This window comes from Oncorhynchus mykiss, chromosome 10 (assembly GCF_057628025.1).
Source record: "Oncorhynchus mykiss isolate SJ-2025 chromosome 10, ASM5762802v1, whole genome shotgun sequence".
In the NCBI taxonomy this organism is placed as follows: domain Eukaryota; kingdom Metazoa; phylum Chordata; class Actinopteri; order Salmoniformes; family Salmonidae; genus Oncorhynchus; species Oncorhynchus mykiss.
The window spans coordinates 11,754,940-11,781,037 of record NC_143031.1 but is presented as its reverse complement, the minus strand read 5'-3'; the positions used below and the strand labels follow the sequence as shown (position 1 = coordinate 11,781,037).

At 42.8% G+C, this 26,098-nt stretch overlaps 2 protein-coding genes across 2 annotated transcripts; both read right to left on the bottom strand.

Annotated features, from left to right (window-relative positions):
- Positions 1-247: 247 nt before the first annotated feature.
- Positions 248-4,957, bottom strand: LOC118966707 (cornifelin homolog A). Its single transcript, XM_036989701.2, has 5 exons — positions 4,712-4,957; positions 4,305-4,436; positions 3,894-4,138; positions 3,405-3,541; positions 248-1,463 (listed from the first exon to the last, which is right to left on the bottom strand). The coding sequence occupies exons 2-5, from the start codon at positions 4,337-4,339 to the stop codon at positions 1,332-1,334; spliced, it is 549 nt and encodes a 182-aa protein (XP_036845596.2). The 5' UTR covers positions 4,340-4,436; positions 4,712-4,957; the 3' UTR covers positions 248-1,331.
- Positions 4,958-6,055: 1,098 nt separating this feature from the next.
- Positions 6,056-11,718, bottom strand: LOC110534848 (leucine--tRNA ligase, cytoplasmic). The gene is given in 4 exon segments (XM_090188725.1): positions 6,056-6,382; positions 6,787-6,919; positions 11,273-11,323; positions 11,692-11,718. Coding segments are annotated over 4 exon segments (417 nt in total). The 3' UTR covers positions 6,056-6,176.
- Between the last annotated feature and the right edge of the window lie 14,380 nt (positions 11,719-26,098).

Below are 26,098 nucleotides of genomic sequence, written 5' to 3'. Positions count from 1 at the left end.
ATGAACTCACTCAGTTGAATCAATGTGCTTCTAGTATAGACTTTAAAAAAACGGTGTTCCGTATTTGATGTATAATGCTGAAATAAGCAATAAACAGCAGTTAACAAATTGCATATTCAGCCTTTGGATACATCCTGGCTTGGTGTTGGTTGGCATTTGCGGTTCAGAGAGGGACGTGCAAAATTAGCTTACCGTGATTGTCAGCCGCAGGCAGGGTAAGGTCAGAAATAGAATAATACAATAATAATACAAATATGCAAATAGGTTTTATTATTTAATGGCTTAGCCTACATGGACTGTTTCATACAATTGTTTAGGAATTTTATTTTACTTTGCAAACATTTATGAAACATTGTCTGATTAAGTATCACTGATGTTCCACATCCTACACAGGCTCAAATACCAAGCCTAAGTCCCCATCCCCAAATACATTCTTAACTTAATTCTTAACTTAAATAACTTTATTTTACATATGCCGACTCATCTTAAACAGGGATGTCCTCAGAAACCCTAGAATGATCACTAGGGCTCTCATAAGACACCAAACGGGAACCTGTAGTATGATGACCCCCATAGAGACCTGTAATAATCACCATTTAGACGGATGTGACAGTAATCTGTAATAGTAATCATCTATCCATCTGTGACATAGTAATCATCCATCCATCTGTGACATAGTAATCATCCACCTGTGACATAGTAATCATCCATCCATCTGTGACATAGTAATCATCCATCCATCTGTGACATAGTAATCATCCACCTGTGACATAGTAATCATCCATCCATCTGTGACATAGTAATCATCCACCTGTGACATAGTAATCATCCATCCATCTGTGACATAGTAATTATCCATCTGTGACATAGTAATCATCCATCCATCTGTGACATAGTAATCATCCATCCATCTGTGACATAGTAATCATCCATCTGTGACATAGTAATTATCCATCTGTGACATAGTAATCATCCATCCATCTGTGACATAGTAATCATCCATCCATCTGTGACATAGTAATCATCCATCCATCTGTGACATAGTAATCATCCACCTGTGACATAGTAATCATCCATCTGTGACATAGTAATCATCCATCCATCTGTGACATAGTAATCATCCATCCATCTGTGACATAGTAATCATCCATCTGTGACATAGTCATATGCAGACATCATTGATGCACCAATGAAATGACATGAGCCTCTGAAGGTTCTATACACAAGCCAAGTTTGCTATAGGTACCAAGGTTAGATCATGAATATTGTAATATGAATAAAATGTGGTCCTGACCTGGATGAATGAATCTAACACACAGACAGCCATGTTGTCAGGAACACTCTAGTGCAGTGGATACTTTGTAGGTTTGGCTCTTCATCCTCCTCTTCATCTCTCGGATCATCTGACAGATGGCCAGGGGGTAGCAGCAATACACTGTAGTCCAGTCCTCACAGACGCTGCCCTGCGTAACAAATCAGAATGAGTCTTTACGTAACAAATCAGAATCAGTCTTTATGTAACAAATCAGAATGAGTCTTTATGTAACAAATCAGAATGTGTCTTTACATAACAAATCAGAATGAGTCTTTACATAACAAATCAGAATGAGTCTTTACGTAACAAATCAGAATGAGTCTTTACATAACAAATCAGAATGAGTCTTTACATTACAAATCAGAATGAGTCGTTACATAACAAATCAGAATGAGTCGTTACATTACAAATCAGAATGAGTCTTTACGTAACAAATCAGAATGAGTCTTTACGTAACAAATCAGAATGAGTCGTTACATTACAAATCAGAATGAGTCGTTACATTACAAATCAGAATGAGTCTTTACGTAACAAATCAGAATGAGTCGTTACATTACAAATCAGAATGAGTCGTTACATAACAAATCAGAATGAGTCTTTACATTACAAATCAGAATGAGTCTTTACATTACAAATCAGAATGAGTCGTTACGTAACAAATCAGAATGAGTCGTTACATTACAAATCAGAATGAGTCTTTACGTAACAAATCAGAATGAGTCGTTACGTAACAAATCAGAATGAGTCGTTACATTACAAATCAGAATGAGTCGTTACATTACAAATCAGAATGAGTCGTTACATTACAAATCAGAATGAGTCTTTACGTAACAAATCAGAATGAGTCGTTACATTACAAATCAGAATGAGTGTTTACGTAACAAATCAGAATGAGTCGTTACATTACAAATCAGAATGAGTCGTTACGTAACAAATCAGAATGAGTCGTTACATTACAAATCAGAATGAGTCGTTACGTAACAAATCAGAATGAGTCGTTACATTACAAATCAGAATGAGTCGTTACATTACAAATCAGAATGAGTCGTTACATTACAAATCAGAATGAGTCTTTACGTAACAAATCAGAATGAGTCGTTACATTACAAATCAGAATGAGTCTTTACGTAACAAATCAGAATGAGTCGTTACATTACAAATCAGAATGAGTCGTTACGTAACAAATCAGAATGAGTCGTTACATTACAAATCAGAATGAGTCGTTACGTAACAAATCAGAATGAGTCGTTACATTACAAATGAGAATGAGTCGTTACATTACAAATCAGAATGAGTCGTTACATTACAAATCAGAATGAGTCTTTACGTAACAAATCAGAATGAGTCGTTACATTACAAATCAGAATGAGTCTTTACGTAACAAATCAGAATGAGTCGTTACATTACAAATCAGAATGAGTCGTTACGTAACAAATCAGAATGAGTCGTTACATTACAAATCAGAATGAGTCGTTACGTAACAAATCAGAATGAGTCGTTACATTACAAATCAGAATGAGTCTTTACGTAACAAATCAGAATGAGTCTTTACGTAACAATTCAGAATGAGTCTTTACGTAACAAATCAGAATGAGTCTTTACGTAACAAATCAGAATGAGTCTTTACGTAACAAATCAGAATGAGTCTTTACATTACAAATCAGAATGAGTCTTTACGTAACAAATCAGAATGAGTCGTTACGTAACAAATCAGAATGAGTCTTTACATTACAAATCAGAATGAGTCTTTACGTAACAAATCAGAATGAGTCTTTACATTACAAATCAGAATGAGTCGTTACATTACAAATCAGAAACAAATTTCCCACCGCATGCAATACAAAATAAAATATGGTGTACAGCCACGGCTGCGTAGACAGGAGGAAAGTAAATGTGAGGGAGTGAGTGACACATAATTTGTTGTCCAATAATTTGTTGTACATGATGTGCAACCTACATCTCTTGAAATAAATAGTGATACCGAATTGCTCTGAGAGAACACTGCTTTGGTCCCCATGACACCAGCAGGTCGTTAATGGATTCTAATAACACCCATTAACCCCCGTCATTATTGCGTAACAATCCTCACCTGTATCTTGTATCTCTCCCTGATGCCCACCCGCATGGCGAATGTGGAGCCAGGGAGCAGGGGCAGACACAGACACTCCCCGTACTGGTGGGCCAGACTCAGGTCCAAGCAACAGGGCACAAAGACCCCTAAGAGACCTGGGAAAAATGAGAGCGATACAGGGCTTAGGAAAACTAATTCTCCACAAGATAGTAGCAGTCGGTTATGGAAAACGTTTCCAATTTGAATACATGTTTAGCAACCCTACAGAGTATTGTAGATTGATATGGTATTATGCAAGAGAATCGTCATCTTTACAAAGTATCCTCTCTTTAACATTGGGTAACATTGAATGTCCTTAATTAACATAGGTAGAGCGTAAGAATGTAAGATAGGATAGGATAGCCATCCACCATCTGACTATTGTAGTTACTCAAACTGACAACTGTGACTTTTACACTTGAGTGTGTACAATGCAGTGTAATAACCCCAATGCTGTGTCTGCCTCACATGTGGTCCTGTCTCCACACACGTTGAACAGACTGCTGCTCCAATCCCCTCCTGTCTGAGTGATGGTGGTCACTGTTGTCGTGGTTACCCCCAGGCCAGGCTGCGTGAGCACAGGGAGTTTCATCGCAGCAGAAGCGGCACTCTGTGTGTTCCAGCTTTCTGTTCCTATGTCCGAGCCCCCGGCTTCCTCGTCCTCCTCATCACCTGGGGCCTGCTGCTTTGCAGCTTTGGTGACTGGTGCACAACTGAGATAAACAAGAAAGGAACTATAAAATGTAGAAATGAATGTAGGCTTAGCTGTGTTGCAATGCTGCTTAAGAACATCAGGCTTAAGAACATGTTGGAATGATTCATTACACCCAACAATGATTAGTGAGTAGTGATCTCTACTGATAAGGGCCTAACACTTACTGGACTGTGGTGACTATGGCTGTGGTATCCTCCATGCTGACGGCTGCTCCCAGCCAGGGAAGGAAGGGGAGACTGGTTGAGTTTCCCACTGAGACGAGGTGTACTACTCCAGAGAGGGCTGGAGCTCAGCGGCTGCTCTAGGAAGATAAGACATTTTGGGCCTCCTCTTCTAGGGGCTCATAACACCCTCTTAGTACAGCATGTGCGCTGCCACAGCAAACAAGGACAGAGCCGGCCTGTTCAAGACTGTCTGGAATGGAGCCTCTAATTCAAAGCGCAAATGCCACATTTCCACAGTGTAGGGGCCAAGGCCAAGGCTAGCCAGTAAGTTCATACTCCCAACACATGCATAAACGGGCAGCAGTGACAACGAGAAAATCATTGTCAAATTAAGAGGCAACACTTACCCGAATCACAGACAACAGCAAAGTGCTACCGCTTAGTCCTGGACACAAGTGAGCTGTCTGGCACACATCCTCCTGATCACTTTTTTGCTTTTTGGTGCACAGTGCTGGTATGAGAATCGGCTGGGGGAGGCTTGTGGTAAAATAAGAAACATCTCACCCGGTTTCTCTGAACAGCCGAGGACATTTCCTGCTGAGTGAGAGCAAAATGCAGAACATCCATTGTGTAGTGTTTATAGAAACAGAGGCAGACTGGGTTTCAAATGCATGACTGATTTCCAAGGGGGATTTAATTAGCAGTGCTCATACTGCCAGTAGATGGCTACAGTCCATTACAGAGATGTTTTTCATGTGATTCACGCCAAACTGGTAACCTAGAAGACCACTGCAGAGGGAGTTTAATGTGGTCGTATGTCGCAATATGAATGAAAAGAAAGAAATGCACCACCCAATTACATAAAAATGTGTTTATTCAAACTTGAACAATTATGCCAGAATATTTTTTGTTTTGTTGACACATTTGTGGAAATTATTAATTGTATACGGTAGTTACTGGACATATAAGTACCGCTGAAGAGATGTTCAGAAGACACCTTTGCCTGGAACCCCTCAACATATGAATACAAAATATATGTCTTGTAACTAGTGTAAAGAGACCGTAGGCAGAGGGCTGTACAGGTATGCTCAAGAGGAGCTTTATTCCGTCTGTACTTTAGCACATAATGGCAGACACTGAGCCGATTGAAACAACATAATTACATTTAATTTCACATAAGATGAGAGGACGAAGGTACACATTCTATTGTACAACCACTTCAATAGAAAAGGTAAAGGCAAGACTTGTGCCTGTGTCACGACTTCCGCCGAAGTCGGCTCCTCTCTTTGTTCGAGCGGCGTTCGGCGGTCGACGTCACCGGCTTTCTAGCCATCACCGCTCCATTTTTCATATATCCATTTGTTTTGTCTTGTTCCCTGCACACCTGGTTTTCATTCCCCAATCAATCTACATGTATTTATTCCTCTGTTCCCCATCATGTCTTTGTTTGTGTTACGTGTGTATTGTTGATGCGCTAGACTGGCTTGTTTTTCCGGGTTATTTTTCACGAAGCTGTTTATTGTTAAACATATTTTTTTTTTACTGTTTTGGGCGTTTTTCACTTTTGCCTAAATAACAATTCTCTGCTCTGCTGCACCTGACTTCGCTACCAGACACACACATTCTGACAGCCTGGCTATACGTCACAGAGCTGTGCATGTTATCTACATAGACCTCCGACACAGCAGGAAAATAGTGTCTTGTCATTCTGCTACAGCCCCAGCGGTTCAGTCCCACCCCTCTACACAGAGAGCAGGGCCCTGTTCAAATACTGTTAACATGCATTCTTCCTACATTCACTGATATCTATGAGACTAGATGATCCCTTGTCAGACCAGTGATAGAAGTAGTAAAACAGGCCCCAGACCTGTGCTATTGTAGCAGGTAAATCAGGGTGTCTCCTATATCCACGCTGAGGCCATTGTCTGTCATGAGGACCTTCCGGTTGGCCAGGCTGATGCTGAAGGAAGACTTGTCAGAGATGGGCAGCTTACCCTGCTCCTCCCTCCCCAGGTTGGGCACCTGGCGAGGCCCCAGGACAGGGTCCTCAAAGCACATCAGCTCCACTTTGGACAGGTCTGCATGGGGACAGAGGGAACATGTAGGAGGTCAGGCACCACGGTTACATTGCAGGGTTAAACAACAACAACCTTGTAGATGCCTCACTTCAGTCAGGTCTGCAGGACATAACAGGGGACGTGTGTTGAACTGCAGCCTAAAACAACATCATTCTGCTAATTGTATGATCAAAAGTTACTGTGTGAAAACTAAGAGCAGAGTACTCATCTAAATGACTACTAGACACAAACTATTTGTACATCTTAAATACAACCCTCAGTAAAACTAACTTTTACATTTAACTAAGGGAATGGCAATAGGCCAAGGCAGGCAATTAAAAAAATATGATCAAATATGGTTCAATTATACGCTATCAATAGGAAAGCATTGAAGTCGCAAGGTCTTTAGGAGATTAGAAGTATACCTTTAATTAGTCTGATGGCTTTGGATAGTCTGCAGATGATGTCGTCTCTGCTGTGGCCCTGTCAGATGTTGATGGTGATGGTAAAGAGACCGTTGGATGGATGGGGGTTGACCAGGAACACTGCCACACCAAGCTGGGAGACACACACACAGCTCACTGGTCTGAACTATACTCATAATTCATAAAGTGTTCAAATCATTTCACAGACAGACATACATGTTGTCATAAATAATATGTCGTGTCAAGTGTCAAGTTATTATTTATCATCGCTTTCAAAATGTTTAAGTAAACATTTAACATGGACTGATTGAACACGTTTAGTGGTATCAATGTTTTCAAGATAAAATCATGAATAATAAAGAGGTCTCTCTGGAAACTATGTTGCTCTTACTATAATTATTCTAATAGCATCTAAAATGTCCTGTCTATTTCTCTGTGTGGGGGGCTGATCAAGCAGAAAGACAAACTAGTGAAACAACCGACAGGCGCGTCTTTGTGGCAGAATGGCAGCTCAAACAAGAGGATGTGTCTGTCCGTCTTCCTCGGATCTGAAGACACTGAACGGTTTCCCAAGGCAACAGTCCTCCTTTATTGTGTCATCTCTCTGATGCGAACACAGCATCTATCTGATCAAGCTGGGGAGAAGAAGAAGAAGAAGAAGAAGAAGAAGAAGGAGGAGGAAGAGTAGGAGGAGATGTAGGACAGGGAGGAGAGGGAGGAGAGGGAGAGAGAGATAGGGAGAAAGATTGAGGGAGAAACCATTAACACAGTAGTTTAATATTTGATAGGGCCAGTGTGACATGCAGAGTGTTTGGAGCGTTGTGAATTCATACTGTGGGGAACAGGGGAGATGGTTGGCATTAGCCTGAAATCCTCATGCGATTGGTGCTGCTGAAAAGTTACCCACATTACACATTCAAGGCAACTGTTGTTGTTTCAGTATAATTAAGACTGGTTAGAGAGGGTATTAGAAACTAGATACAGTTAGTTAGACAGGCCTGGTGTGCCAGCAAATGCCCCAAATAAACATCACAGGCTGGCTGAATCACTATGGTCGCTATGGGAGTTATGTAAGGGATAATCAACAAGGGTCTATGCGTTCTATGGTAAATAATGAACGACGTGGAAAGTGTGTTCCAAGATGTTTTAGCAGAGTGCCGCCAACCTTCCATGGAGTTGCATTATTTTCCAGAGAAAGCATAGAGCCATGGTATAATATTACAGAACTAATAACATAGGTGAGATGAATAAAACACATTGGGCTGTATAGATGGACAATAGTGCTCTTAAACAGATAGAAAACAGCTAGATTCAACTCTGGAGGTGGAGGACAAACTGAAAGTCAAACTGAAAACAGTCAATTGGGAGAAGGGATGTAAAAAAAAGAAACGCTTGATAGATGTTTCAGAGATTACCAGGGGGCGGAGTTAAGAGAATGAATGGCAGGTTGTAGAGCCTATCCTTCACAACTCATTCCATGAAACATGCATAGCTCGGAGAAAGTGAGGGAAGAGTGTTTGGTGTAGCTACCTCCAGAGAGTTTGTCAAACTATGTTCTCCAGGAGCACTGCACCCGGCCATTCAGGTCAGAGTGTTCTCATCGTCTGTAGGAAGAAGACGTGCATTTCTCAGGACTTTTTATTGCCGACATTAACACCAATGTCTGAATGTGGTGCGGGGGGCTGTATGGCTGTATGGCTGTTGCTATTCTCATTCATGCTAGATTTGCCAATACTGCTCTGCTTATTGTTTATCTATGTAGTATTATTCCATACTGCCATAAGCGTTATTATTCCATTAGTTGCACAAGTAGGTCATTTCTTTTCTCTCTTTTGCACAGAAGTATCTCTACTTGTACATCATCATCGGCACATCTACAGTATCACTCCAGTGTTAATGCTAAATTGTAATTATTTCGCCTCTATGGCCTATTTATTGCCTTACCTCCCTACTCTTACAACATTTGCACACCCTGTACATAGATTTTTCTATTGTGTTATTGACTGTATGTTTGTTTATCCCATGTGGAAACTGTGTTGTTGTTTTTGACGCAGTGCTTTGCTTTATCTTGGCCAGGTCACAGTTGTAAATGAGAATTTGCTCTCAACTGGCCTACCAGGTTAAATAAAGGAGAAATAAAATGTAAAAAATGAATTGTTGTATTGGTAAACATAGTATTTTGCATGCACACGCTACCACAGTGTTTTCCATAGTGGCTTTTATTAAGGTGTTTTATTGGGCTGCCATGTGCAAGCTTCTAGAGTCATACCAGAGGGTTCTTGGAGCTTGCTCATACGACCCTGTGGTGCCAAGACATTTCTGATAAGAGCTCACAGCCTGGCAGAAAGAGGGTGTCATAAATATTGACCCTTTGTCAATCCAAGTAATTTGTTTAACTCTCTCTCCAAGAGGTGAATGTTTAAGTATATCTTAATATTGATGCTGTGTTTATAGCCCTTTATAGAATTGTTGTAATTGTAATGCCATTTGTCATTTATTAATGTACATATATGTATATTTCATATTGATAACCCTTGCTGTTTAAATGTGTGCATATATTTTCCTTATAGAACCACAACAATAAGATTTCCAAGTAATTCGGATTACCAAAATCATACAAACATCTTCAAATGGAAACAACTGTGTCTGTGTGTGTGGTAGTGACTTTCAGCACCATAGTGGGCTAAACCAAACCAATAACTATATAGTGGGGGAGGGCATTCACAGCCGACCACTCAGACGGGTGAGGGCATTCACAGCCGACCGCTCAGACGGGTGAGGGCATTCACAGCCGACCGCTCAGACGGATGAGGGCATTCACAGCCGACCTCTCAGACGGGTGAGGGCATTCACAGCCGACTGCTCAGACGGGTGAGGGCATTCACAGCCGACCGCTCAGACGGGTGAGGGCATTCACAGCCGACCGCTCAGACGGGTGAGGGCATTCACAGCCGACCTCTCAGACGGGTGAGGGCATTCACAGCCGACCGCTCAGACGGGTGGGGGCATTCACAGCCGACCGCTCAGACGGGTGAGGGCATTCACAGCCGACCGCTCAGACGGGTGGGGGCATTCCAACGTTTTTACATGGTCTTTCTAGCCGGATTTAGAGACCATTAGTTTTTACATGGTCCGCCACTTCTCCTGATTTAGAGACCAACAGTTTTTACACACACACACATTGGCCTAAGAGCCTTCATGTTCACAGCTATTTAGATTGGACCTATACAGTAGGGTTTTACAGTCCCAACACAGGCAATAATCTGGCTTGGAATATATTGTTTGTTGGATATTTGATCACTTTGATGCAGTCATACCTCTAGCAATACCCATGCTAAGCTCTGAACCACTGAGAAAGGCTATCCAATATTGATCACTGTGGTGCTGGCCCGGTAGTGAATATGGGTCGCGATGGCCAGGTAGTGAATGTGGGTCGTGATGGCCCGGTTGTGAATATGGGTTGTGCTGGGCCGGTAGTGAATATGGGTCGTGCTGGCCCGGTTGTGAATATGGGTTGTGCTGGCCCGGTAGTGAATATGGGTTGTGCTGGCCCGGTAGTGAATATGGGTTGTGCTGGCCAGGTAGTGAATATGGACTGTAGAAATACAAGTGATCTAATGACGGAAACAATGTCCTCAATGTGCTTACCAACTGTACAGAGCCGTACATGTTTTTCAAAAGAATGCAGAGAGCCTAGCAGAGGTCAGCCAAGGGTTGTGTTATAGTGAGGCCCTGGCCCCCACCACAGAGACAGACCAGGGCCCTGGGGGGTGGAGAGGGGCCAACTCTCCTGTCCTCAGCCTCACCTTGATCACTGTAAGGAACAGAATACCTCTCTCCATCTGTTTCTAGAGCTCCGGCAGGGCACCCAGCTCCATGGCAATGACCTTGGTATCAGGCAGAGTGCCCTTCTTGCTCTGAGAACACACATCCAGGGAAGAACAACACCCCCCCCCCCCCCACACACACACACACACACACATACACACACACTACACATGGGAGTGTCAGTCTATCATCAGGGGGATTCCAGGCCGTCAGCAGCATAGCAACTTTCTCTGCCTGTGGGCGGATCACAGCTCACAGTAGGGTCTCTATATTCTGTAGCCACTCCTCCCCAAAACAACAGGAGGGACAAGCTGAAATACAGATACGTTTCAGAACCATCTATTTCTGTGTCTCAAATGGCACTCTATTCCCAAGCTGCATTTATTGACCAATCCGATCAGCTCTTTAGTCAATAATTGGGCAAAATAAGCACAGCAATAAATTCAGCCATTGTGCACTACTTTCGACCCGAGCCCTATGGCACCCTATTGCCTATATAGTGCTATTTGGGACATAGAGTCAAGTTCATAGGCTCACTCGGTCTTCCCGGTCTGATTCCCAACCAAGCAGATTCATGGGGGTTAGTACTTGCCTTGTAGTGTTTTCCCAGCAGAGAGAAGGCATTGTGCTGCCAGGAGGGGTACGTCTTCTACTGCACCACGTAGATGGTGCAGTAGAAGGGCTTGGCCGGGGGTTTCACGTCACCCTTCTGTAAAGGGAGGGAGGGAGACGGAGTAACAGACAGAGAAACAGACAGACAATAGAGAGATCAGTCAGTCTGCAGCCTGCTAGCACAGCAGTAGTGTTAGCCTGGCTGCGATGCTCATCAGAGGAGGAAGTCCTGACCCAGCCAGACGTCCATTAGCACCTGGGCTAACATGACATGACTGAGAAATGTCACTCTCTAGTTAATGCTGCCAAGTCTACTGTGTTATATAAGATCCTAAACCTATCTGGAGGATGAGTATTCATTGTCCCCCCTCTAAGAGCTACTGTGTGAACTAGTCTCAGTGCCAAGTGGAGCCGGGCATCCGTGAACTCATTTAACATGACAGCTGTCGACTCTCTTCTAGTTACCACACGGGACACTGCCGCCACGTTCATTTTTCTCTCTTCTCAGAGTAGTAGAGGGTGTGTGAGCCATACATTAAAGATGCTGTCTAGTCCCTATGGCAGAAAGCTACAGCTAGGCTAATGGTCTGTAAATAGGTCTCTTTGAAGAAGAGCTGTTTTCACTGACTGTTACCAACTATCCTACTCATAGGGGATGTGTTATAGCCGTGTCTATGTTTTCTATGGAACAAAATCATTTCTCTTTACTCCATCCAAAAAATATAGACAGTGACTGAAGAGCCATCTGTCGAGGCTGGTAGAATACAGCTTCACGTTGTCAATACACTCCTCGCCATAGAATTACATATGGAACCATCTATGGAGATGTACACAAGATAGGCTACAAGATCAGAGTAGTATTTTAACTTCTATCTAGGACCCCAGCCACTTGACTGAGAACTCATTGGTCTCTGTGTATGATAAGGTGCGTCTCGGTGGTGAGAGGTGTAGGAGTCAGGCGCAGGAGAGCAGGGATTTCTGAGAAGCGTGTTTAATATGTATACATAGTCCACCAATACAAAATTGGCCCAGATGAATATCCAAACTACGCTCTCGACAGTTCCGACACTACATACACGTACGTAAAGTACGTAAAGTACGTAAATGCGAAAACAATAAACAACATAGAATACCGAACGCAAATACCCACAAGCTTAATCCTGCACGAATTAAGGCAGGTAACAGGTGCCCTATATACACACAGAAATAAACGCAATTGAAACCAGGTGTGAAAAGGAACACAGACAAAACAACCAGAAAAGGAAAAAGGATCGGTGGTGGCTAGTAAACCGCCGAGCGACGCCCGAACAGGGAGAGGAGTTACCTTTGGTAGAAGTCGTGACACTGTGACAACATTAGAATGCAATGAGACCTAAATGTCACCATTGGGTAATTACTGTACAACTTAGTGACATATGTCTGTATCCAAGGCTGCTTGGTATTGTCAGGGTTTAATGAAGAGACTTGTTTTCTGGCTCACTGTGCTGTGTGAAAGGGAAAGGATTCCGCAGGACCATTATGTCCCATCTAACCATTAAGCTATTCATCAACATTGACCACAAAGGTACATTTCAAACTTAGTTCAGCTCCATTAACCCTTTATACTCGTGGGGAATTGGCCTACATGGATAGAGCTCATTTGAAATGTTTCTTACAGAAGAAATATGAAAAGCATTTGCACAACTGTGGTAGCAATTGAAAGGGAACAGTTTGGAGATTATGATGAAATTATCAGACCAAAGTTTAGGACACAGAAGTTCACCTGACAGAAGACTGAATCCAAACAAGACACTGTTGATTTGGTGTGCATTTTACATTTATTGTACTTTTCGCCAGCATTTGTTGATAACGAAATCAGAAAATACTCTGGATACATTCAGTAACATGATAAGAATATTCCTGGAAGTCTCCCGGGTGGCGCAGTGGTGTAAGGCTGATTCTGGGTTCGGGCCCAGGCTCTGTCTCAGCCGGCCGCGACCGGGAGGCCCATGGGGAGGCTCACAATTGACCCGGCGTCATACGGGTTAGGCAGGGTTTGTCCGGCAGGAATATCCTAGTCTGATCGCGCACTAGTTACTCCTGTGGCGGGCCGGGTGCAGTGCACGCTGACCAGGTCACCAGGTGTACGGTGTTTCCTCTGACACATTGATGCGGCTGGCTTCCGGATTGGATGGGCATTGTGTCAAGAAGCAGTGTGGCTTGGTTGGGTTGTGTTTCGGAGGACGCATGGATCTCGACCTTCGCCTCTTCCGAGTCCGTACGGGAGTCATAGCAATGAGACAAGACTAAAACTAACCAATTGGATACCATGAAATTGAAAAGAAAAAAGGGGGATAAAAATAAAAATAAATATCCTGGAAAATGTGGTTTAGGTGCAACATAAGACAAAAAATTACAAGGGTTTGATTGAGAGGACTACTGGTGTCTCCAAGGGGCCACACACCTCTCCAAAGTGTGCACAGCTCCTAAGTAATTTCACTGCACTTTTATGACTCAAAGAAGAGTCTTCAACTGCAGTTGAAGTCGGAAGTTTACACACACCTAACCCAAATACATTTAAATTAAGTTTTTCACAATTCCTGACATTTAATCCAAGTAAACATTCCCTGTCTTAGGTCAGTTAGGATCACCACTTTATTTTAAGAATGTGAAATGTCAGATTAATAATAGAGAGAATGATTTATTTCAGCTTTAATTTCCTTCATCACATTCCCAGTGGGTCAGAAGTTTACATACACTCAATTAGTATTTGGTAGCATTGCTTTTAAATTGTTTAACTTGGGTCAAACGTTTCGAGTAGCCTTTCACGAGCTTCCCAAAATAAGTTAGGTGACTTTTGGCCCATTTCTCCTGACAGAGCTGGTGTAACTGAGTCTGGTTTGTAGGCATCCTTGCTTGCACACGCTTTTTCAGATCTGCCCACAAATGTTCAATAGGATTGAGGTCAGGGCTTTGTGATGGCCACTCCAATACCTTGGCATTGTTGTCCTTAAGCCATTTTGCCACAACTTTGGAAGTATGTTTGGGGTCAATGTCCATTTGGAAGACCCATTTGAGACCAAGCTTTAACTGATGTCTTGAGATTTTGCTTCAATATATCCACATAATTTTCCCTCCTCATGGTGCCATCTATTTTGTGAAGTGCATCAGTCCCTCATGCAGCAAAGCACCCCCACAACATGATGCTGCCACTCCCATGCTTCACGGTTGGGATGATGTTCTTCTGCTTGCAAGCTCCCCCTTTTTCCTCCAAACATAACGATGGTCATTATGGCCAAACAATTCTATTTTTGTTTCATCAGCACAGAGGACAAAAAGTACGATCTTTGTCCCCGTGTGCAGTTGCAAACCGTAGTCTGGCTTTTTAATGGCGGTTTTGGAGCAGTGGCTTCTTCCATGCTCAGCGGCCTTTAAGGTTATGTCGATATGGGACTCGTTTACCTGTGGATATAGAAACTTTTGTACCCTGTTTCTTCCAGCAACTTCACAAGGTCCTTTGCTGTTATTATGGGATTGATTTGCACTCTTTGCACCAAAGTATGTTCATCTATAGGAGACAAAACGCGTCTCCTTCCTGAGCGGTATGACGGCTGTGTGGTCCCATGGTGTTCATACTTGCGTACTATTGTTTGTACAGATGAACGTGCATTTGGAAATTGCTCCCAAGGATGAACCAGGCTTGTGGAGGTCTACAATTTATTTTCTGAGGTCTTTGCTGATATATTTAGATTTTCCCATGATGTCAAGCAAAAAGGCACTGAGATTGAAGGAAGGCCTTGAAATACATCCACAGGTACACCCCCAATGGACTCAAATGATGTCAATTCGTCTATCAGAAGCTTCTAAAGACATGACATAATTTTATGGAATTTTCCAAGCTTTTAAAAGGCATAGTCAACTTAGTGTATGTACATTTCTGACCCACTGGAATTGTGATACAGTGAATTCTAAGTGAAATAATCTGTCTGTAAACAGTTGTTGGAAGAATGACTTGTGTCATGCACGAAGTAGATGTCCTAACCTAACCGGCAAAACTATAGTTTGATAGCAAGAAGTTTGTGGAGTGGTTGATAAACGGGTTTTAACTTATTCAGAAGAGGATACTTTTTTCTCAATTTCCGCCTGACTGATGTGCCCAAAGTAAACTGCCTGTTGCTCAGGCACTGAAGCTGGGATATGCACATAATTGGTACCATTGGAAAGAAAACATTCACACTCAGTAGTTTGCGGAAATTATAAAATAATTTAGGAGACTATAACACGATAGATATGGTAGGAGAAAATCCAAAGAAAAATCAGCCAGAATTTATTTTGAGAGAGAGCCCATGCTCTTACAATGGAGTAAGACGAGTAAGAATAATGAGTTTTAGTACAATGACATCTGCTTGGAAATTCGTGTGACCACTCACAATGAAGACAACGCGCACCTGCTAATATCGCTTTCCTATTGACATACTTATTTCCATATGAAAAATTATAGTTTGACTACCTTTTAGGGTATTTGAGGATTAATTAGAAACATATTTTAACTTGTTGAAACAAAGTTTAGGGGTAGATTTTCGGACGCCTATCTTGTCACGTTGAATGAGTGGATCCCTGAAATCGATGGCGTCAAATAAAAATACTTTTTGTGATATAAAGAAGGATTTTATCTAACAAAATGACACTATATGTTATAGCTGGGACCCTGTGGATGACAAATCAAAGGAAGATTTTCAAAAAGTAAGTGAATATTTAATCTCTATTTGTGAATTTATGAAACCTTTGCCGGTGGAAAAATATTTTGATGTGGGGTGCCATCCTCAAACAATCGCATGGCATGTTTTCGCTGTAAAGCCTACTGTAAATCGCACAGTGCGGTTAGATTAACAAGAATTTAAGCTTTCAACCGATATAAGTCACTTATATTTAGCTAAATGTTTAATATCCATAATTATTATGATTATTTATTTGAATTGCGCGCTCTCCAGCTTCACAAGAAGTTGTCCCGCTAGCGGGACGCCTTTTTAATGACTCCAACCTAAGTGTATGTAAACTTCTGACTTCAACTGTATAAGCTTCTATTGTGAGCTCTCCTAGCTGTGCCATTGGGGAACTAGAGAAAGCACACGTATAGATTTTCTGAACACAACCCTGCATCCCCGTCATCACACAATTAATGTTGTTCATGCCAGTTATTCCCAAACTGGGGTACGCAATGCCGTCGGGGGGTAAGCTAAATAAAAATGTGATTCACATTTAAAAAAGTACCAGCAGTACAACACCTGCAACTGTCGACGACACAAGTTGTTCTGCTTCCACGAGCATATCCAATGCTAGCATGGATACTGACAGTTGTGAATCTGATGCAGCCGAAGAGCTACTGCCCACTTACCCGGAAAAGCACCGAACAACAGACAGGGACGTTGGACCATCGAAAAGGCGCAAATATGATGAGAACTACATTGATTTGTGGTTCACTTATATTGGGAGTAGTGCATTTCCTCTGCCACAGAGTGTTATATGTGCAAAAGTACTATCTCACATCTCGATGAAACCTTTACTCTTGGACAGACATTTAGAAACAAAACATGCCAATTTGAAAAATAAGCCACAGGAGTTTTTTGAGCGAGAATTAAGAAGACTTTCGAATTGTAAGACATGTATGAAAGCAACAGATACCATTAATAAGAAGGGGCTAGAAGCGTTGTATATGGTGAGCTACCGAGTGGCTAGGACAGACAAGCCCCATACTATTGTGGAGGACTTCATTCTTCCTGCTGCCGCGATATGGCTGGAACAATGCTGGGGGAAAAGGCCAAAAAAACTATATAGACAATGACTTCATCAAACAACACTGTTTCACAATGCATCAGTGACATGGCAGGAGATGTTTTGAAACAATTACTGCATCACATACAAGCCAATGAATTCTATGCGTTACAGCTGGATGAGTCAACAGACATGGCAGAACTGGCACAGCTCCTGGCATACCTCCGTTACGTTTATGGGTGGTCAATTAAGGAAGACATCCTGTTCTGCAAACCACTGGAAACCAGGACAACAGGAGAGGATATTTTTAAAGTACTGGACTTTGGTAGTCAAGATGTGTTGGTATCTGTACTGATGGCGCAAAAGCCATGACAGGGGTGACATAGTGGAGTGGTAATGTGCAAGCAGTTGCTCCCGACACCACTTGGGTACACTGCAGCATCCACCTAGAGGCTCTTGCTGCCAAGGAAATGCCTGACAGCTTGAAAGACGTTTTGGACACTACAATGAAAATGGTTAACTTTGTTAATTGAAGCAAGGCCCCTGAACTCTCGTGTATTTTCTGCACTATGCAATGATATGGACAGTGACCATGTAAAGCTTTTACAACATACAGAAGTGCGCTGGTTATCAAGGGGAAAAGTATTGACAAGTTTTTTTAAATTGAGAGACGAGCTTAAAGTTTTCTTTACTGATCATCATTTTTACTTGCCTGACTGCTTGCATGATGACGAGTTTCTTACACAACTGGCCTGTCTGGGTGATGTTTTTTCTCGCCTGAATGATCTGAATCTAGGATTACAGGGACTCTCCACAACTATATTCAATGTGAGGTGCAAAATTAAAGCTAGGATTAAGAAGTTGCAAGGACAACACACAAGTCTTTCCATCATTGTATGATTTGTTTGTGTGCAAATGAACTCAAGCTTACGGACAATGTCAAATGTGATATAGCGAAGGACCTGAGTAAGTTGGGAGTGCAATTACACAGGTACTTTCCCGAAATGGATGACACAAACAACTGGATTCGTTATCTCTTTCATGCCCTGCCTCCAGTCCACATAACGATATCTGAACAAAAGAGCCTCATCGAAATTGCAACAAGCGGTTATGTGAAAATTGAATTTAATCAGAAGCCACTGCCAGATTTCTGAATTGGGCTGCGCTCAGAGTATCCTGCCTTGGCAAATCACGCTGTTAAGACACTGATGACCTCTGCAACCACGTACCTATGTGAGAGTGGATTCTCAGCCCTCACTAGCATGAAAACTAAATACAGGCACAGACTGCTTGTGGAAAATGATTTAAGACTGAGACTCTCTCCAATACAACCTAACATTGCAGAGTTATGTGCATCCTTTCAAGCACACCCTTCTCATTAACCTGTGGTGAGTTATTCACAATTTTCGATGAACAAGTAAAGTTTAATATGTAAGACGGTTAAATAAAGAGGAAAATTATTTATTATTTTTATATTATTATTTATGCCCTGGTCCTATAAGATCTCTTTGTCACTTCCCACGAGTAAGGTTGTGACAAAAACCACACTCATTCTTATGAGTGTGAGATGTTGTTACCTACCCTCACCACCTGGGGGGCGGCCCGTCAGGAAGTCCAGTGCAACTGGGTACTGGACATCCTGACAGGCCGCCCCCAGGTGGTGAGGGTAGGTAACATCATCTCCACCCCGCTGATCCTCAACACTGGGGCCCCACAAGGGTGCGTTCTGAGCCCTCTCCTGTACTCCCTGTTCACCCATGACTGCGTGGCCGTGCACGCCTCCAACTCAATCATCAAGTTTGCAGACGACACTACAGTGGTAGGCTTGATTGCCAACAACGACGAGACGGCCTACAGGGAGGAGGTGAGGGCACTTGGAGTGTGGTGTCAGGAAAGTAACCTTACACTGAACGTCATCAAAACAAAGGAGATGATCGTGGACTTCAGGAAACAGCAGAGGGAGCACCCCCCTATCCACATCGACGGGACAGTAGTGGAGAAGGTAGTAAGTTTAAGTTCCCCGGCGTACACATCACGGACAAACTGAATTGGTCCACCCACACAGACAGCATGGTGAAGAAGGCGCAGCAGTGCCTCTTCAACCTCAGGAGGCTGAAGAAATTTGGCTTGTCACCTTAAACATTCACAAACTTTTACAGATGCACAATCGAGAGCATCCTGTCGGGCTGTATCACCGCCTGGTACGGCAACCGCACCGCCCACAACCGTAAGGCTCTCCAGAGGGTAGTGAGGTCTGCACAACGCATCACCTGGGGCAAACTACCTGCCCTCCAGGACACCTACACCACCCGATGTCACAGGTAGGCCATAAAGATCATCAAAGATAACAACCACCCGAGCCACTGCCTGTTCACCCCGCTATCATCCAGAAGGCGAGGTCAGTACAGGTGCATCAAAGCAGGGCCCGAGAGACTGAAAAACAGCTTCTATCTCAAGGCCATCAGACTGTTAAACAGCCACCACTAACATTGAGTGGCTGCTGCCAACACACTGACTCAACTCCAGCCACTTTAATAATGGAAAAATTGATGTAAAAAATGTATCACTAGCCACTTTAAACCTACATTACTCATCTCATATGTATAGTATATACTGTACTCTATACCATCTACTGCATCTTGCCATCTTTATGTAATACATGTATCACTAGCCACTTTAAACTATGCCACTTTTATATGTTTACATACCCTACATTACTCATCTCATGTATATACTGTACTCGATACCATCTACTGCATCTTGCCTATACCATCTCTCATTCATATATTTGTATGTACATATTCTTCATCCCTTTAAACTTGTGTGTATAAGGTAGTTTTTGTGAAATTGGTAGGTTAGATTACTCGTTGGTTATTACTGCATTGTCGGAACTAGAAGCACAAGCATTTCGCTACACTTGCATTACCATCTGCTAACCATGTGTATGTGACATATAAAATTTGATTTGATTTGATAAATGTATCATATAGTGTGTGTGTGGCAGTCTTACAGTGATAACAAAAAACAATATTTGAGAGTGCGCTGACCCTGGTGCAAGAGGGGGTACGCAGCTGGAGGTTGAATGTTTGAAGGGGTATGGGACAATAAAAAGTTTGGGAACCACTGGTTTATGCAATCCAAAAAGGGTCCATTACAGATCACAATCTGGGTCAGGTGGGCAACATGTGAAAGACTGTTCTATTGCCAACATGACTAGCTAAGTTATAAAGTACAATATTTCACTATTAGGCTTTCACAATGCAATTCATTATTCACTTCATTACTTTCCATAGAAAAGAGTTATGAGTGCAGTCAAGTGGATGTGATGTGGCAAAACAGACAAAGATAGTCTGATTCTGTTCAGAACAACCCAGGGTGATGAGCTGATTCTGTTCAGAACAACCCAGGGTGATGAGCTGATTCTGTTCAGAACAACCCAGAGTGATGAGCTGATTCTGTTCAGAACAACCCAGGGTGTTGAGCTGATTCTGTTCATAACAACCCAGGGTGATGAGCAGATTCTGTTCAGAACAACCCAGGGTGATGAGCAGATTCTGTTCAGCACAACCCAGGGTGATGAGCTGATTCTGTTCATAACAACCCAGGGTGATGAGCTGATTCTGTTCAGAACAACCCAGGGTGATGAGCTGATTCTGTTCAGAACAACCCAGGGTGATGAGCAGATTCTGTTCAGAACAACCCAGGGTGATGAGCAGATTCTGTTCAGCACAACCCAGGGTGATGAGCTGATTCTGTTCATAACAACCCAGGGTGATGAGCTGATTCTGTTCATAACAACCCAGGGTGATGAGCTGATTCTGTTCAGAACAACCCAGGGTGATGAGCTGATTCTGTTCATAACAACCCAGGGTGATGAGCTGATTCTGTTCATAACAACCCAGGGTGATGAGCTGATTCTGTTCAGAACAACCCAGGGTGATGAGCTGATTCTGTTCATAACAACCCAGGGTGATGAGCTGATTCTGTTCAGAACAACCCAGGGTGATGAGCTGATTCTGTTCAGAACAACCCAGGGTGATGAGCTGATTCTGTTCAGAACAACCCAGGGTGATGAGCTGATTCTGTTCAGAACAACCCAGGGTGATGAGCTGATTCTGTTCAGAACAACCCAGGGTGATGAGCTGATTCTGTTCAGAACAACCCAGGGTGATGAGCTGATTCTGTTCAGAACAACCCAGGGTGATGAGCTGATTCTGTTCATAACAACCCAGGGTGATGAGCTGATTCTGTTCAGAACAACCCAGGGTGATGAGCTGATTCTGTTCAGAACAACCCAGGGTGATGAGCTGATTCTGTTCAGAACAACCCAGGGTGATGAGCTGATTCTGTTCAGAACAACCCAGGGTGATGAGCTGATTCTGTTCAGAACAACCCAGGGTGATGAGCAGATTCTGTTCAGAACAACCCAGGGTGATGAGCTGATTCTGTTCAGAACAACCCAGGGTGATGAGCTGATTCTGTTCAGAACAACCCAGGGTGATGAGCTGATTCTGTTCAGAACAACCCAGGGTGATGAGCTGATTCTGTTCAGAACAACCCAGGGTGATGAGCTGATTCTGTTCAGAACAACCCAGGGTGATGAGCTGATTCTGTTCAGAACAACCCAGGGTGATGAGCTGATTCTGTTCAGAACAACCCAGGGTACGACGCCATGTCATCTTGTAAATGTACATCAAACATAGTGATCATTCACGTTGCCATTGCATATGACATGAGTTTTATGATATGGAAATGTGAAGTGAACAATTGGACTCACAGGTGTTTGGGTTGCTTGTATGATATCAAATAGTTATTTATTATAATCCTCAATGTCTCATCTTTCAAAATACATTGAGTCCTCTTAATTTAAAGCATTTCCCTCACTCAGAAAACAAAATGCAAAAGTTGCCCAATTAATGGGAGGGTTGGGGGCAACTTCTTGTCGCGCAAGATGCTCAAGTTCAGAGCGGCTCTCAGTCAAAACCCATACAGAGCTGTGAAGTGTAGAGCCATAGCTCTGACGTCATCTATAGCATGTTACTGTACAGCCACTGAGTTACAATTTAGCCGTTTATCAGTGCCCAAATCTGCCATTTTCAACACGTATACGAGTACGAGTGTAAAGGACTACAGCACTTGCACATTAAGATGAACCTCTCTTGGGTAGGGGGCAGTATTTTCACGTCCGGATGAAAAGCGTGCCCAAAGTAAACTGCCTGTTACTCAGGTCCAGAAGCTAGGATATGCATATAATTGATAGATTTGGATAAACACTCTAAAGTTTCTAAAACTGTTAAAATCATGTCTGTGAGTATAACACAACTGATATGGCAGGCAAAACCCAGAGGACAAAAACATTTCAGCCTACCACTATTTTCAATGGCTGTCACTTGTATTATAAATCCTCCCAAGTTCGGGTTTAAAAGGCCATGTTCTGTTATAATCTCCACCCAGTACAGCCAGAAGAAGATTGGCCATGTTCTGTTATAATCTCCACCCGGCACAGCCAGAAGAGGACTGGCCATGTTCTGTTATAATCTCCACCCGGTACAGCCAGAAGAGGACTGGCCATGTTCTGTTATAATCTCCACCCGGTACAGCCAGAAGAAGATTGACCATGTTCTGTTATAATCTCCACCCGGCACAGCCAGAAGAAGATTGGCCATGTTCTGTTATAATCTCCACCTGGTACAGCCAGAAGAAGATTGGCCATGTTCTGTTATAATCTCCACACGGCACAGCCAGAAGAGGACTGGCCATGTTCTGTTATAATCTCTACCCGGCACAGCCAGAAGAGGACTGGCCACCCCTCATAGCCTGGTTCCTCTCTAGGTTTCTTCCTAGGTTTTGGCCTTTCTAGGGAGTTTTTCCTAGCCAACGTGCATCAACACTTGCATTGCTTGCTGTTTGGTGTTTTAGGCTGGGTTTCTGTACAGCACTTTGAGATATCAGCTGATGTACGAAGGGCTATATAAATACATTTGATTTGATTTGATTTTGATTCTCCTTGATGGAGATAAATTTGTGGGAGCTTGGATGATGATTCCACACTCTGTTAGATTAAATTATCTCATTGGACATTGCAAACTACCTGGCAAAAGCTGGCCCTGTCCTCAGGTTGTTCTGATTGACTATCATCTCCTTGAAACACTCCACCCAGGTGTAGAGGTGCAGGACGCCAGCATCGGCCATGGCATCCACAAAGTTAACGTCTTCCACTGTGTCCTCTGGACATCCATGGGCAAGGACACAGACAACATGGTAAGGCTGTGTTTAACACTCAGGACACTCAACATGGTAAGTATGTGTTTTACACTCAGGACACACAACATGGTAAGGCTGTGTTTAACACTCAGGACACACACAACATGGTAAGGCTGTGTTTAACACTCAGGACACTCAACATGGTAAGGCTGTGCTTAACACTCAGGACACACACAACATGGTAAGGCTGTGCTTAACACTCAGGACACACACAACATGGTAAGGCTGTGCTTAACACTCAGGACACACACACACACACGCACACCATATTACAGTGGCACTAGTAGAAACAAAGCACTTTGACACTAAAAGCAGAATTTTTGCAATTAGTATAATGATGCATAATGACAGCCTTACATAATCCCTCCTCCATCCCCCCTCCTGTCTTCTACAAAAGTATGTGAAGAGAACAGTGCATTTAGGCAGTCCCACTTCTTCATAAATAACCAGAAGGAAGCAATCAGCCAGAGGAATGGCATCAAATCAGCATGACTAATTTACTACCACCACTCTGGGCCAGACCATGGTGTTTATTTCTACTCTCCAAGTAGGAAGAGGTGGTCGGAAGGAATGCAGGAAACGCTATCTCAATGCTCTGCTACCCCTTCCAATTCTATTTCTGTTTCTCAAATAAAGCAAACCCACCCTTCCATCAGAGGAGAAATAGCAGGAAACTTTTAGCCATCAAGAAGTAAAGAATGACTAATTGATTATGCTAATAACTTCTGGAGAAAAGGCCTGTAAAATAATGACTGTTCCTCTCATAAAGCTTCCTAGTAGTTAGGAGATGTTGAGTTAAGAGACTGGAAGGCTTATAGGGCCCTACTTACCGTTAGCAGAGAACTTGGAGATGGCGATACTCAGAATGAAGATGTTGCCATCTGATGAATATGACAAAGACTGTCAGTAGGATCGCACACAAACACACACACACACACACACACACACACACACACACACACAGCATTTGTGCATGACACTTGGCGTCAAACACAAAGGTCCCATGATGCCAGAGCAGGCGACAGAGAAATTTCAGTGCATCGGTGACTTGTTTGTAGTTAACAAAACCTCTTTCAGAGAAGGGAAAACATGCCTTTTCAGAGTTGAGTAACAGCTGACCATTCACCCGGACTGCCTGCAGCCATTTTCTGCTGTGTACACAAAGATAATCTCCTTCAAAACATGAGAATCTCCAGAGGGGTTGTCTTCCCATCCGTACCATCTGCACAGTGCCTTATCCCATACAGTAACTGGTTACACCCTGCAGTAATTAGGCTTATCCTGACAATCCTTTCAAATAATAGAGGTATGGAACTGCATAATTATTCTACACTTGTAAGGACACCAGCTGTATCTAATGTATGTGGACATTAGTCTTATAGTATGACAAGAATAGGACGTACAAGTTCACCCAAAACTGCATAAATTAGAAAAGACAAACAAACCACTTCGAGGTATCTTTAATATACAGCACTCGCACCCATTTCATCATTAAATGAAGGCTCAAATAACTCAATCAATACAGCATTATAGCAAAACAACATCAATATAGCAAAACAAAATTCCCATAAAGCCCAAATAGCTTGTATCCCTGTAGCAGCCCTAGCACCGTAGAGAGGCAGGCCCGGCAGACAGGCAGGTGGCCAGGCTGGGGGTTCATCTCACCTGGCATTGGGCCACACGGCCATGTGGTTGTACAGGTGGTTGGGCACCAGGTCATTCCCAGACACACGGGCATCCATGGGTACAAGTACTCAAACCCCCTCCTCAGCCTCTGCAGGTTTTCTTTGGGGATCTCCATCTTCGGGGAAGAGAGAGCTCTTAAAGAAGATGAAGTCCCACACCTCCCTGCTCATCTGTTCTGGCCTGACAGACAGGGAGAGACAGGGAGACAGAGAGAGCACAGACACAGAGACTCAGATTGTAAAGTGGCTCCACTATATATATCCATAACCAACTATTGGGATTTAAAAAGCTCTGGCACACTGCTTTCTTCCTCTTCCACAAAATAAGGTTGAAGTCGGAAGTTTACATACACTTAGGTTGGAGTCATTAAAAATTGTTTTTCAACCATTCCACAAATTTCTTGTTAACGAACTATAGTTTTGGCAAGTCGGTTAGGACATCTACTTTGTGCATGACACAAGTAATTTTTTCAACAATTGTTTACAGACAGATTATTTCACTTATAATTCACTGCATCACAATTCCAGTGGGTCAGAAGTTGACATACACTAAGTTGACTGTGCCTATAAACAGCTTGGAAAATTCCAGAAAATTATATAATGGCTTTAGACGTTTCTGACTGGCTAATTGACATAATTTCAGTCAATTGGATGCGTACCTATGGATATATTTCAAGGCCTACCTTCAAACTCAGTGCCTTTTTGCTTGACATCATGGGAAAATCAAAAGAAATCAGCCAAGACCTCAGAAAAATAATTGTAGACCTCCACACGTCTGGTTCATTCTTGGGAGCATCTCCCAAACACCTGAAGGTACCACGTTCATCTGTACAAACAATAGTACGCAAGTATAAACACCATGGGACCACGCAGCCGTCATATGTTCAGGAAGGAGATGCTTTCTGTCTCCTAGAGATGAACATACTTCGGGGGGAAAAGTGCATATCAATCCCAGAACAACAGCAAAGGACCTTGTGAAGATGCTGGAGGAAACAGGTACAAAAGTATCTATATCCACAGTAAAAGAAGTCCTATATCAACACAACCTGAAAGGCCGCTCAGCAAGGAAGAAGCCACTGCTCCAAAACCGCCATAAAAAAAAGCCAGACTACGGTTTGCAACTGCACATGGGGACAAAGACTGTACTTTTTGGAGAAACGTCCTCTGGTCTG